The sequence below is a fragment of the Sebastes umbrosus genome, chromosome 3 (assembly GCF_015220745.1).
Source record: "Sebastes umbrosus isolate fSebUmb1 chromosome 3, fSebUmb1.pri, whole genome shotgun sequence".
Classification (NCBI taxonomy): domain Eukaryota; kingdom Metazoa; phylum Chordata; class Actinopteri; order Perciformes; family Sebastidae; genus Sebastes; species Sebastes umbrosus.
This window is the reverse complement of record NC_051271.1, coordinates 13,740,457-13,753,481: the sequence shown is the minus strand read 5'-3', so window position 1 is coordinate 13,753,481 and position 13,025 is coordinate 13,740,457. Positions and strand designations below refer to the sequence as shown.

The 13,025-nt window shown below is 38.3% G+C and overlaps 1 protein-coding gene across 1 annotated transcript; it reads right to left on the bottom strand.

Annotated features, from left to right (window-relative positions):
• Window positions 1-6,301: 6,301 nt before the first annotated feature.
• Window positions 6,302-7,372, bottom strand: LOC119484899 (5-hydroxytryptamine receptor 4). The gene has a single exon (XM_037764077.1). It carries the CDS (start codon window positions 7,370-7,372, stop codon window positions 6,302-6,304), a length of 1,071 nt encoding a protein of 356 aa, XP_037620005.1.
• Between the last annotated feature and the right edge of the window lie 5,653 nt (window positions 7,373-13,025).

Sequence of the window (13,025 nt, the reverse complement as noted above, 5' to 3'; positions counted from 1 at the left end):
TAATCTACTTTTTTGGAAGTGGACACAGAAGTATAGCCAACTTCTTGGACTTACTTTGACTGCTGTCACATGGAAATACTGTGCATCGACATTACACAGCCCACAGTTGACAGGCGTGCTCACATTTAACATAAGCCTCATTTTTGCCGCTTATTTCTTTCAATTTGATATCAGACAGTCTCCATGTCTTCAACTGACACTATGCGATGACTGGTGGATACTTTGTTTGATATTCAGCTGATTTTAAACAAAAAAAATAACTGTAAAGGATTTAAACAAATATTTTGAAAACTCTAACAGAGTGAAATAAAAGTTATAAGTGCAATTTTTATTGTTGCCAGAATGTCTGGATTTAATCTAATGTAATATGTCAGAATGAGTTATGATATTTCAGCTGCCATTTTTCTGTTTTGACAAGGCTTTGTAAAGATAAGAGTCCGGCTAAGAATTAAGATGCTGCACAGTATTTATTCTGAATGTTGGCATTGATATGTACACTTGTTTGAATAAAAACCCTCGTGTCTACTTGGCCCGCCTAACTACAATTTGCATTGCCAAGTGAGTGCTAATGTGAAATGAACATGCTTTTGTTTTGTACTTTCTGATGTTATGTTTGTTTATGTCAGATGAAAAGAGGAATAAAAAGGAGAGAAAACAAGTTGAGCCAGTGATTCTGTTTTTCAGTTAAATTACAATAAGGCTCCCTTGTAATTTGATTTATGATTTAAAATCTGCATACAGCAGATGTCACTATTGTTCTGGTTGTTTTACCTCTTGCATATTTCACCTTTAAAGCTGCAGTGGGTAGAAATGGAGCAAATATGATTTAAAAAAGTTTTTTTTTATAAAACGGTCACTATATCCTGACAGTAGTGCTTGAAACAGGTAATCTGAAAAAAGGCATGTGCCTCTGTGTCCTCTGGTGCTTCTAATGGCATCTGCAAGATTTCACAGACCGGAAGAAAAACAACCAATCAGAGCTGAGCTGGGGCCTGCCGTCTCTGAGCAGCTGTCAATCACTGTCATCAAATATGAATACTGAGATACTATAATGCCTATTTCTCGCCTCAAATGTTTTCAGAAACATCTTGTAGTGTACTGTTTAGCTGTAAAATGAGAAAGTTTGTGACCCGGCAGCCATGTTGAGATCAGTCGAGGAAATACCAAGCACCGCCCATAGCCGGAGCTATATAAATTCAACAGGGTAGTGAGAATATGCTGACTGACAAACAAATACAAATAAAGATTTTAGGAAGAGACTAGTCACATTCACATAAGGCTGGAGCTGCCGGTAATGTAGAGAAACCGAGAGAAAGAGGGAGAGACTCTATCAGGACTAATAAATCTCAACTGCTTCCTGTTATTAGCCTCATTCCATCATGAGTTTACTCAAAGGTTTTCTTGACCCGAGGGGAAGTCAAACAGCTGAAATGTACTTTTTTCATTTGTAATCATGACCAAAAACTAATACATGACAGAAAAAAATCTCTATGAAGAGAAGGAAAGTGATGAAAATAAACAGAAAACAGTTCTTATTGGTGGACACCCACGTAAAGAACTGAAACACAAAGTGGACAAAAACATCATAAGTACTGACAGTAAAAGTTATTGCAAGAGGGATGTACTCTCAAAATCCATACATGAATGGTAGAAATATATGAATGGAAATATACAAAACCAATGTAAAACACAAACAAATAAACATAGCTTGCTGTAATGGTTTAAATGCTCTTTGTTGTGGGCTTTAACAAACGCCCTTTGAAACATTTTCCATTTATCCTCACTCACCCTTCTGTCCCTCAAAAAGAAAACAGACTTGAAACAACAACATAACTCCAAAGCTATTTTGTAAGTGGAGTGATAAAATCCACTGGTTCCCACTGCAATGTGCTGTAACACTTTCACAGTTTGCACAGTTTCACAAAGCGAAAGAGCCCTCCAAACAAACAGCCACTGCCTTGACTCCTAATTGTGTACTGACTGCACTGGTGCTAGTTTAACAAAATAGACTCTGACTATGGCTTAGGGCTTATAAACTGACAGCAGATAAACATCTGAGTTCAGCATTTGCACAAAGCCGTGTGGTCCTTGACTATCTTGAGTAGGCGACTGTGCGCTCTGGGTATCTGTGTGCCTTGCAGGATTAGATTACAAAATTAAAAGGAGAGTGAGGCAATAACAGAAAATAATATATACTTTCAAGGAGTTGCTAGGACTTCCAAAAACGTACCACTCTCACTGCTCATCTTACAGCAATGTTAAACCACAAATTGAGTCACTTGTCAGTCGTGTGTTAGCATGGAAACACAGACATTAGCACTATCTGAGATAGCCTGGGATTAGAGTGGTTACGTTTTTAGCCTTTAAACTAAACCTTTTTTAGCATTTTAGCCAAAATAAGTCTACCTATATGTTTGTGTAGCTCTAGTATAACGGTATGATGAGCAAAACTAAGAGTGGCCTAAAGGATTAAAAGCAAATGTCCTCAATGTTGATCCACAAAAAATAAAGAGAGAGAGAGAGAGACTAATAAGTAAGTAAAATTACAAAGATGGCAGTATAACTGTTCTGAGTAAAGCCAGCCACAGCGTTAAATACCGAGGCTTTGTGGTTCAGTACCACCACACACGGTACCCTTTAGCGCCGGTATGAAACACACCGGGGGTTCCATTATCCAACCCATCCGCGGCTACAGTAAACGCTCCGAGAAAGTGTGCCTGGAGTGTGGTGACGTAGTTTAAAGAGCAAAAGAGACACACCAGGCAGGCGGAAGCGGAGGTGGATGGGTCCAACAAACACAAGGCTTTCATCCAGGAGACCGCTGTTCGTGTCCTGTGTGTCAAGTTACAATCAGCTGTTCGTTCATGTACCGTGTTCACAATGTTCAGTGTCATTTTTACTGTACAAAAGTATTAGTTTTGAGCCAAACCATGTATTTCTTTCCTAAACCTAACTATACTTGTTTTGTTGCCTAATCCTAAAGTGATGCCAAGGGTAAGTATAGTGGTTTTGATGTCGAAAATAAAGTGACGCCAAGGGGGCGTGACAAAGCAGCGGTATGTGACGAGTTGGGATGAGAACTTGTTGAAATAAATGTAGTTTTTTCAGTCTAAAATGTCCCTGGACACTGATTTACAAGCACTGCACAACATCCCACCAATTTAGCATCCAGCATTAGCTATGCTGCATTCCCAGTAATTTATGGGATTTAGCGTAAAGTATGCTATTCCATTGTACCAATAATATTGGTCTTTATCTCATGTACCATAATGTGAAGCAAAACACCTAAAAGTATATGCATTGGCCCAAAAGCAAACTGTCTTCAGAATATCCTGAAAACTGTTGAATGAACCTACTAAATATTTTTACATACATTTACATTTTATATTTCCACAACATCAGTTGTTTATATTAATGAATCCATAATTATTGCAAGATAAAATCTTAATTTATTAAATATACTTACATTGGTTTTATGCCTCTTGTGCCATCTTGCAGGAGGCATTGTGTATCATTATGCCACAACATAATCCATACTTTGTATTAAAGATTAAAGGAGTAACATGTTGCAAGGGGAAGACTGAGAAAAGGGACACATTTGTCTAAAATCAATTCACATGTGATGAGCATGTGAGTTTCATATAGTGTAAATACATTGGTGATTCATAATTGCAGATGTATTTTGTGGTTATTTCACAACAAACTTGTCAAATTCAAATTAAATGTTAAATGTTAATTTTAGAAGAAATAATAATGCATTTTGATATTGACTTAAAAAATGAAGGTACAGTGCATTTTTTAAAAATTTATAAAATAAAAAGCACCCTGAGAGCACACATACACTCAATAATCCACCACCTGCTATTTTGTCGAAACAACATCTTGAGTTCTAATATTACTCGGTGGTATTTTTAGTGTGGCTGCAACTCCTGAATTCAGTCGGTCCTGTCTTAGACAGCAATCTTTTCACAAGAACAATCAAAACCTAATCATTCCCAAAGACTCCATAGCAAGCATGTTTAGAAAAGTAATCCTGCTTTATGATTACACCCTAATCACTGTTTATTACAATAATCACAATAGTATTATAGTCTTGCTACAAAGTACAAATTCTTTGTCCTCTACCCATCATACCTACTTCATCTTTGATTTAATAGCGCAAATTGTCATTTTCACACCACAAACATTTAGGTTACAATAAATATGAGATATGCTTAATTTCATGAACATTATTAACACAACATTTCAGATTTGCAGAATGTTTTGGACTCAAAAATATTAAATCCAGTCCTATATAATACCAAGCTATCAAAATATTATATGACAGAAATAAATAAAAGAGGAATAATGTCGCACTAAGCTTATTTTTGTAATTTCACCTTATTTCCACCTCAAGACGCAATTTTGGATGGGTGCCACTTAAATTATTATACCTGTCAGGAGCATATTAGTTTGAAAAGGTTATATCAGCACCAAATCACACAGGGAAGAAAACTGCTGCTGCATTGCTCATTTTTCAAGCATGCAACATTTCAGCTCATATCAGCAGCTGGCCAACAGCTGTCAAAATATCAGATTTTATATTACTCACTTTGGTTTTTGCCAGAAGTAGAAATTGCTTGAAACATCTATAGATGTGCAATTTACAGGGGTAAAGTCTGTCTATAAAAAGTGGCTTTCATTTGAATGAATTAGCCTAAGCTATTATGTTCATTCACATACTTCTATTTTGCTCATCGTATAGCCTGTTCAACAACCGCACCCATTACTGCTCCTCTTTCACTTCCAAAATGCACCTAGAGGGCAGTCTCAGATAGTGATTGTGTAACTAAACTGAGGGCAGACTGGACGCTACAGTGACTCGCTATTGCCTCTCATGGTGCAAGTAGTATTAGAACACATGTCTTGGAATAAGGAATTAATTTATGTAGAAACAATTTAAAAACATTAGTCCACTCAACTTGAAATAGCAATTGGTCTGAATATAGTTGAAGTTATCTTGATTTGAAATTGTGAGTTGAAATACTGTGTTTATTTGACTAGATGATCAAGTTTTCTTGAATGGATAATGTAACATAGTAAGTCGTTTTAACTCAGAGTATCAAGCTTAAACAACAAATGATCATTAGTTAAACAACTTGCATAACTTAACTTGTTGAATTGAAACAAAGCTTATCTTCAAGTTGACTTTACTCATGTTTTTAAGGCAGCAGGTGAACTTTCGTTTCTGCTGCTTTGCATGCTCATTTCAGTAGATACCTCTGCAACACAATACATAGACGTCTTTAACATAACGTCAACACTGCAACCTCTTCACATTCTGCTGATTGTTTGTTAATTTTTTAATGTTTTAAATTAAAATTCTGGCCATATCTTACACATTGCCCCTTTATCAAATCAACTTTGGTTTGGAATGAGTCAAAGCCTAATTATAAGTATCAATAAGATGTTTACATGTTATGTAAATCTCTGTTGTGTCATCCTAGTGAAGTTCCAAATCTTTGCAATTTTTTCCTATTAGGTCTCGAGAATTGTTTTCTCTCCAATAAAACCCTGTAATCTATGGTTTAAATATCCTTTGATCCTCCTCCTCACTAGTATGTAGATTGGAGAAAACAAATTATTTTCAGTTGTAGCAATTTCTAGGCCATATCTGTTCTGCCATCCTCTTGGATCCATTTGAAGCTTCCCTTATTATTATTGAAAAATTATTTTACAAGGGAAATATTTTCAAAATGAACATGCCACAGTCTTGACTGTAGCTATATACACATGAATGATTCTACTTCAAGACAGAGGCATCTGAATGCTAAACATAATATACATACATTGGGAGACACTGTGACTGACAGGTATAGATGGCTATCTTGCCAAATTATTCTTGCCGTTCCCGACCACTTTCTGGTTTAAATTTCATCTAACATCACTGACACATTCCTACATTTGGCAACAGAGAGAGAAACACATGGACATAATCCAAAGCTAATTTACTTAAAAGTGGAACTGGAAAAATCCTTTGTGGCGGAGCTCAGCTACAAAATCAAAATGTTTGTGCCACAGAGCACATTACCTTTACATGGAAGGAAAAGAGGTGATTTCATACATCATGGTTAAAGGCATGTTTGGTGGCATATCACTAATATTTCTTATTTCTTCCTGATTTAAACATATTTTTCCATTACGTCGACAAAAAATTGTGGTAGGAGCACACCGACTAGTGACATTGATTCACAAAAATGTAGCCCTTACTGTTCACTGAAATTTGTATGCCTACATAAAATATACAGGTACTATCTTAAGTTCATGGTTGATCTGCACGTTCATTTGCCTCTTTCCTAGTGTGCGACAGCTCCATCCCAGGGGAGGTTCCAGGCAGGCATACCCTGCAGCCCATGAACATGAGGAATGCCCTACGGAAGTAACGGTTGAAGAAACCATACAGGAAAGGATTTAGAGATGAGTTGATATATCCAAGCCACAAAAATATATCCCAGACAACCACTTCCGTGCTGTATTCAATGAACGGGTCCACAATGTTGACTGTAAAGAATGGCATCCAGAAGAGCAGGAAAACTCCCATGATGATACCCAACGTTTTTGCTGCCTTTCTTTCCCTCTTCATAGTGTTTCGGTGTCTTTTTTTCTTGCTTGAGTCTTTGCCCACTCCAGCAGCCATCTGGCTTTCCATGGCGCTGATCTGCATGGCCTGCCGTTTGGCAGCTTTGAAGATCTTCCAGTAGGCTATTAGCATGATAGCCATCGGCAAGTAAAAGGCTACCATGGAAGCCATGACAGCGTAAATGCGATTGACCAAGAACACGCATACATCTTTAGGGAGCAGGATGTCCACACCGGCAACATGGAGATCTAGCATTATGGGGCCAAAGGAGATGAGCATGGGAACAGCCCAACATACAACAATAAGGAGAGCTACCCGACTGCGGGACATCTTTAAAGAGTAAACGAGCGGGTTGCAGACAGCGTAGTAGCGGTCAAAGGCAATGCAACTGAGATGGAATATAGAGGCAGTGCAGAGCATGACATCTAGGCTAGAGTGAAGCTGACAGAAAAGGACGCCAAAGAACCAGCATCCCTCCACGGTTCGAATCATACTATACGGCATCACTACCAGGCCAACAAGGCAGTCAGCCACCGCCAAGGACATGACGAAGGAGTTCGTGGGTGACTGCAATTGCTTGAAGTAGGCGATGGACAAGACCACAAGGAAGTTGCCCACCACTGTGCAAACGATGCCAACAGAGAGGAAGGCATACAGGAAAATACGAGAGACCTGGTTCCTCAATGTAGTACAGGATTCAATGTGAAGAGATGTGTTAGCATCTCCGAGTAATCCCAAGGTGCCGTTATCCATGGTCCGATCAAGCCTGTCAAAACACACAGATACAGTTGTAAGTAATGATTGGTCTGACTTCGCAGTAAGTGTTTCATAGCAGTTGGCCTACACTTCTCTTTGGTACATTAACAGTGAACAAAATTGACAAACCACCCAGAATTCTGTTTGTTTTGACCCAATTGCCGCTCCATGGTAACTTCTCATTAGTTAATCCCTAAATTTGACATAGGAATCACAAAACACTGTGGGCCTGAAAAGCCCTTGTTCTGGTGTAGTTGCCTTATCTAAAAGGCCATCTCTTCGCTTGGTTTGGAGAGCAAAACCAGATGTTCTTTTCATCAACACAGGTCTTGATATAATGAGGAGAATGATATACAGTATGATTACTTTTTGCATGTCTTCTAAACCACGAAATACTCTTGTTAGATAACACATTGTGGAGCTTGAGGAGACAGGGAATTCTCCATATGAGTCTGTTGAAGAGGAGTTTGTCACCACAGTTATACTTTCTTATAAAGATATTTAAGAATTTGAACCCTGCATATTACATTCAGGACGGCAGGGCAGTGGTTAGCACTGTCACAGCAAGGAGGTCGCAAGTTCAAAACTCGGCTTGTGACCCTTCTGTGTGGAGTTTGCATGTTCTCCCCGTGTTAGCGTGGGTTTTCTACGGGTTCTCCGACTTCCTCCCACAGTCCAAAGGCTTGCAGGTTAGGTTAATTGTTGACTCTAAATTGCCCGTAGGTGTGAATGTGAGCATGAATGGTCGCCCAATGTCAGCTGGGATTGGCTCAAGCCCAACCCGTGACCCTGAACAGGATAAGCAGTTACAGATAATGGATGGATGGATATTACATTCATTAAAAACATCACTGGAATTGTGAGACTATTAGTAATTTATTTAATTTCACAACTATGTTTGCCTCTGGGAACAATTACGTATTTATTAAGTTTTGTTTAAAAGTTTTGCTCCTCCCGATTCATGCATTGCACATTACAGTATACACACAGCAGAACACATATCACTGTAATGACCAGAATAATATTAAATTTACAGTGCCAGCAGTGTGAACAGGGAGTACATGTTCCAGCTGACTTGGAATAGATTTTAATGAACACCACAGGGACCGTGCAGTGGTGACGGGGAAGTGATGCGGAGTGAAAATGTAGGTTTTTGTTTGGCTTGGAGACTTGTTGAGTGGAACCAACACACATCCTCATGTCTAATAAATAAATAAATTTGAATTCACTCCATATAGATCCAACCACACATTTCCCATAAAGTCTGTTAGCATACTTATTGTGTATTCAATGAGAGCAGAGTGCCCTTTACTCTGCCACTTCCCTCTTCAGGGAGGTAGAGGGCACTTCGGCCGTCATCTCCACAGCCCCCATTAGAAAGATCACGTCTACAATAGTCATACAGTTGTATACCTCTTCTCTGCCATTATCCACAAAATCATGTTCTTAATGTCAGTTTGGTGGTTTACACTGCCAGTAGATAATAATTTGTACAATATTAGTGTAAAAGCGTTACATAATATCTTACTGTCAAGTGTATACAAAATTTTGCCTGGTAATAATAAAAATACCTTAAAATATTTTGTTCGAAGATAACGGCCATCTATTAGTTTTGTCATTCTTGGTGGATACATATTTTTGCAATACAGCAATACTGAAGAATACTATACTTATTAGTATAATGTTGATGTACACATTGGAATGTAAAATAAAATATCAAAGCAAGCTCCATTTTTTTTTCATTGAGAAAATATAGTAACTGCCACACTTGAAATATCACATATTGAGTAGGATTCTGCTTCTGTCTGATTCTACGAAGAGCAGGTCAGTCACTACAAATTAGCATATTTATAGCTGTTAGCATTTCAAACAAGGTCTTTTAAAATTCAGTTTAAAAACAAAAGGTTTGTTTATTATACTACTTCACATTAGGCACTACCAGAAAACTGTGTAAACCGTGACACTCACCTGTGAAGAAGAGAGATGATCGTCTGTCTTCATGTCTGTATCATACTGCACCTTTTGCACAGAGACGAGAGGGGTGGGAGAGCTGGGAAGTGGGTTGTAATGAACGCATGCAACAATAATCACAGTAACAAAATACAGTCTGCTGCCAACACCCCTGCCAACTCAATTCAAATGACTGACGATGCTTATTGTGGTACGTTGAATAAGGGCAGACCAGTATCTGTATCCGTACATCACTTTGAAAAGTGTACATTTGTACACTAGTGAGTGATGAATCATGTTGTTAGAACGCTAAAGAGACAGGATATTATATTTGACAACAAACCAATGTCATAACATAACCCTGTAATTAAAACAGCAGTCGGAAGAAATGGAGCAATTATGATTAAAAAAAGTTATTTTCTACAAAACGGTCACTATATCATGACAGTATAGTGCATGAGACAGGTAATCTGAAAGAAATCATGCGCCTCTGTGTCCTCCGGTGCTCCTAATGGAATCTGCTAGATTTCACAGACCAGAGGAAAACAACCAATCAGAGCCGAGCTGGAGCCTATCATCTCTGGGCAGCTGTCAATCACTCGCAAACTCTGATCAAAAGGTCAAACTAGGCAGCGCTGATCAAATATGAATCAATATTCTGTTACTGTGATGCGTATTTCAAGCCTCAAATGTATTGAGAAAAATCTTGTAGTGTACTGTTTAGCTGTAAAATGAGAAAGTTTGTGACCGGCAGCCACGTTGAGATCAGTTGAAGAAATACTAAGCCCCGCCCATCAGCCGAAGCGCAGCCAATAGGAACGCTCTCTCTCTGAAATGACCTGTGATTGTCCAAACTCTCCCGTCATTTTTTAAAGCCTCAAAACAGAGCCAAGAGGACTTACAGAAGTCTAGTTATCTCTCACAGCTCTTGAATTACAATATTCTGAAAGGAATTTTTGCCCAATGATGCCTAAAACTGCCAAAAGAAGCTTAAAGACTATTGATAACTACATAAACTGTACTTTATAGCTAAACACACAATTCACTTTCTCCAGAGAAATCAGTGCAAACCCTAAATGTTTATGCATCTGTCACAACACTTGGAGGTTTGTTTAGCCATACTATACAATGGGTCTCTAGGCATGGCAATGTCAGTCATTCAGTCCACCACTTTGGTCCAGACTGAAATAACAACTATTGGATAGATTGTCATGAAATTGTTGCACATTCATTCATGGTCCCGAGAGTGTGTATCCTACTGACTATGGTGATCCATGACTTGTCCTGTAGTGCCATCAGCAAGTCGACATTTTTTTTTTTTGTTGGATGGATTCCCATGTTATTTAATTAATGTCTCCTTTAGGAATAATTGTAATAACTTCAACAGGCATGAGTAGTTAGTAATCAGTCTAACTGGCTGTCAGGAGACTCTGATCCTTCACAGACAGTGAGGACCAACTCTTTATAAAGAATGACCCTTGCCGAGAGCTCCGAGCATCATCCTTTAGACTCTAAAGGATGATGCTGATCTAAAGTTTAGAGCATCCTCTCCCCTGCATGCACAATGGAAGTAGAATGAGCTAAAACTATATCCACAGGGATACACTATGGGTAGACACTGCACACCGGATATCTTTGATTGCTGTCATTGTTATCGGAATTACTGTCATGTAAAAAACAATACAAAACACACACATTTGTGCATTACATGAATTTTGAAAGCATGTTAAAGCTTCAGTAGGCAGAATATTTCTGGCATCATTGGGCAAATTTTCAGCTAAACAGTATACTACAAGATGTTTCTGAGAACATGTGCAAGAAATAGACATTACAGTAACAGAATATTGATTCATATTTGATCAGCGCTGCCTAGTTTGACTGTTTGATCAGAGTTCACGAGTGATTGACAGCTGCTCAGAGACGGCAGGCTCCAGCTCGGCTCTGATTGGTTGTTTTCCTTCGGTCTGTGAAATCTTGCAGATGCCATTAGGAGCACCGGAGGACACAGAGGCACATGATTTCTTTCAGATTACCTGTCTCAGGCACTACTGTCAGGATATAGTAACCGTTTTATAAAAATAACTTGTTTTAATCCTATTTGATCCATTTCTAACCACTGCATCTTTGAATATAAGTGTTTTTAACATGTAAAATATGGTGGACATACTTTTGGAAAAACCAAAGGTGGCGTGAACCAGCAGTTGCACAGCTGCAGATGTTGACTTAGACAGCAAAAACACATGCAAAAATGTTGTATATTGTTTGTTTTGGCTTAATATTTTGCTTGATACAATTCATAACACTAAATAAAACTGAAGGAAAAAGAGAACATCTTCTATTCTAAATATATGATGAAGGAAGGATGGATACTTATTATCTGACTTCTCATTTTAAATGCGTTTTGCATGAGTGCAATTTCACTTTCTTTATACCCCTAAAACAGCTCTCATCATCCCTTCCATGTGTTTCAGTGTGCAGTAGAGCACAACCAATCCTGCCAAGCTTGAATACTTTGGGCCTCAGCCAGTGACAGACATATCTCAAGTGTGGCGGATGTTTTCTAATTAAACATGGGGGGATTTTTAATGAAGGGTGCAATAAAAGGCACATTGGCTCAATAGCTCATGTTTTTTTTTTTTTCATTCATATGTGTAATGCAAGTGTGCCTTACAGACAGGGGAGACTGGCTGCACATCTGTTCTTTTGTTTCTGAAAGAGGAGTGGGCAGAGGTTGATTCCCGGGTTTTGTTGCATTTACTAAGGGGAAAATAAAGTGACGTATCTAATATTATTACACATTTCATTATCAACAGGTCATTACTGATTATTAGTATTACTATACCTCTATATGATGCTTCAAATTTATATTCTATTATTCTGGACTATGTATGAATTTGCAACCCTGACATCTTGAAATTATGTTTATATACTAATAATTTGCAAATATGTAATGGAGCCCAAATTCCTGTATTTTTTTTTATCAACATAATGAGGAAATATTTTTAAGTGCACGAATCTGAAAAGTTGCAAAATGTTGATCAGGTGGAAGGTGGATAATCCCTGATTAAAGGAACATTATGTAGTATTTAGGAGGATCTATTGGAAAAAAATGGAATATAATATTAATAAGTATGTTTTCTGTAGTGTATAATCACCTGAAAATAAAAATTGTTGTGTTTTCGTTACCTTTGAATGAGACATTTATATCTACATACGGAGCGGGTCCTCTTCACAGAACCAACCGCCATGTTTTTACAGTAGCCCAGAAAAGACAAACCTAAAACTGTCTCTAGATAGGGCGTGTTTCCATGTCGGCCACCGTTGTTCTACAGGCTTGGCACACGAAAGAAGTTTCAGTTGATCGCAATCTGCGATCTCACCGCTATAGATGGCGCCACATCCTACACACTGCAGCTTTAACATTAATCAGTGAACTACTGTAATTGCCAACCTCTTGAACCCGCGCGCCCTCGGTACCGAGGGCAGTTGCGCAACAAACATCGCAACAAACACAGTGTAGGGACATGTTAAACATGTAGCAACATATTCATCCTGCATAGCTACATAACGAGAAAAGGCTTGGCTAAAAGCTCATTATAGCTATTTTTACCCAAACAAAACACAACTTCAACACCAAGAAACTAAATGAGCACACAGCTAAATTTGCTAAGGGTGCAACCTCGCAAAGTGGGTGCAACCT

Bases quoted from the DNA above. Each gene is read 5' to 3' on its own strand.
- LOC119484899 (XM_037764077.1), bottom strand. From the start codon at position 7,372: ATGGATAACGGCACCTTGGGATTACTCGGAGATGCTAACACATCTCTT.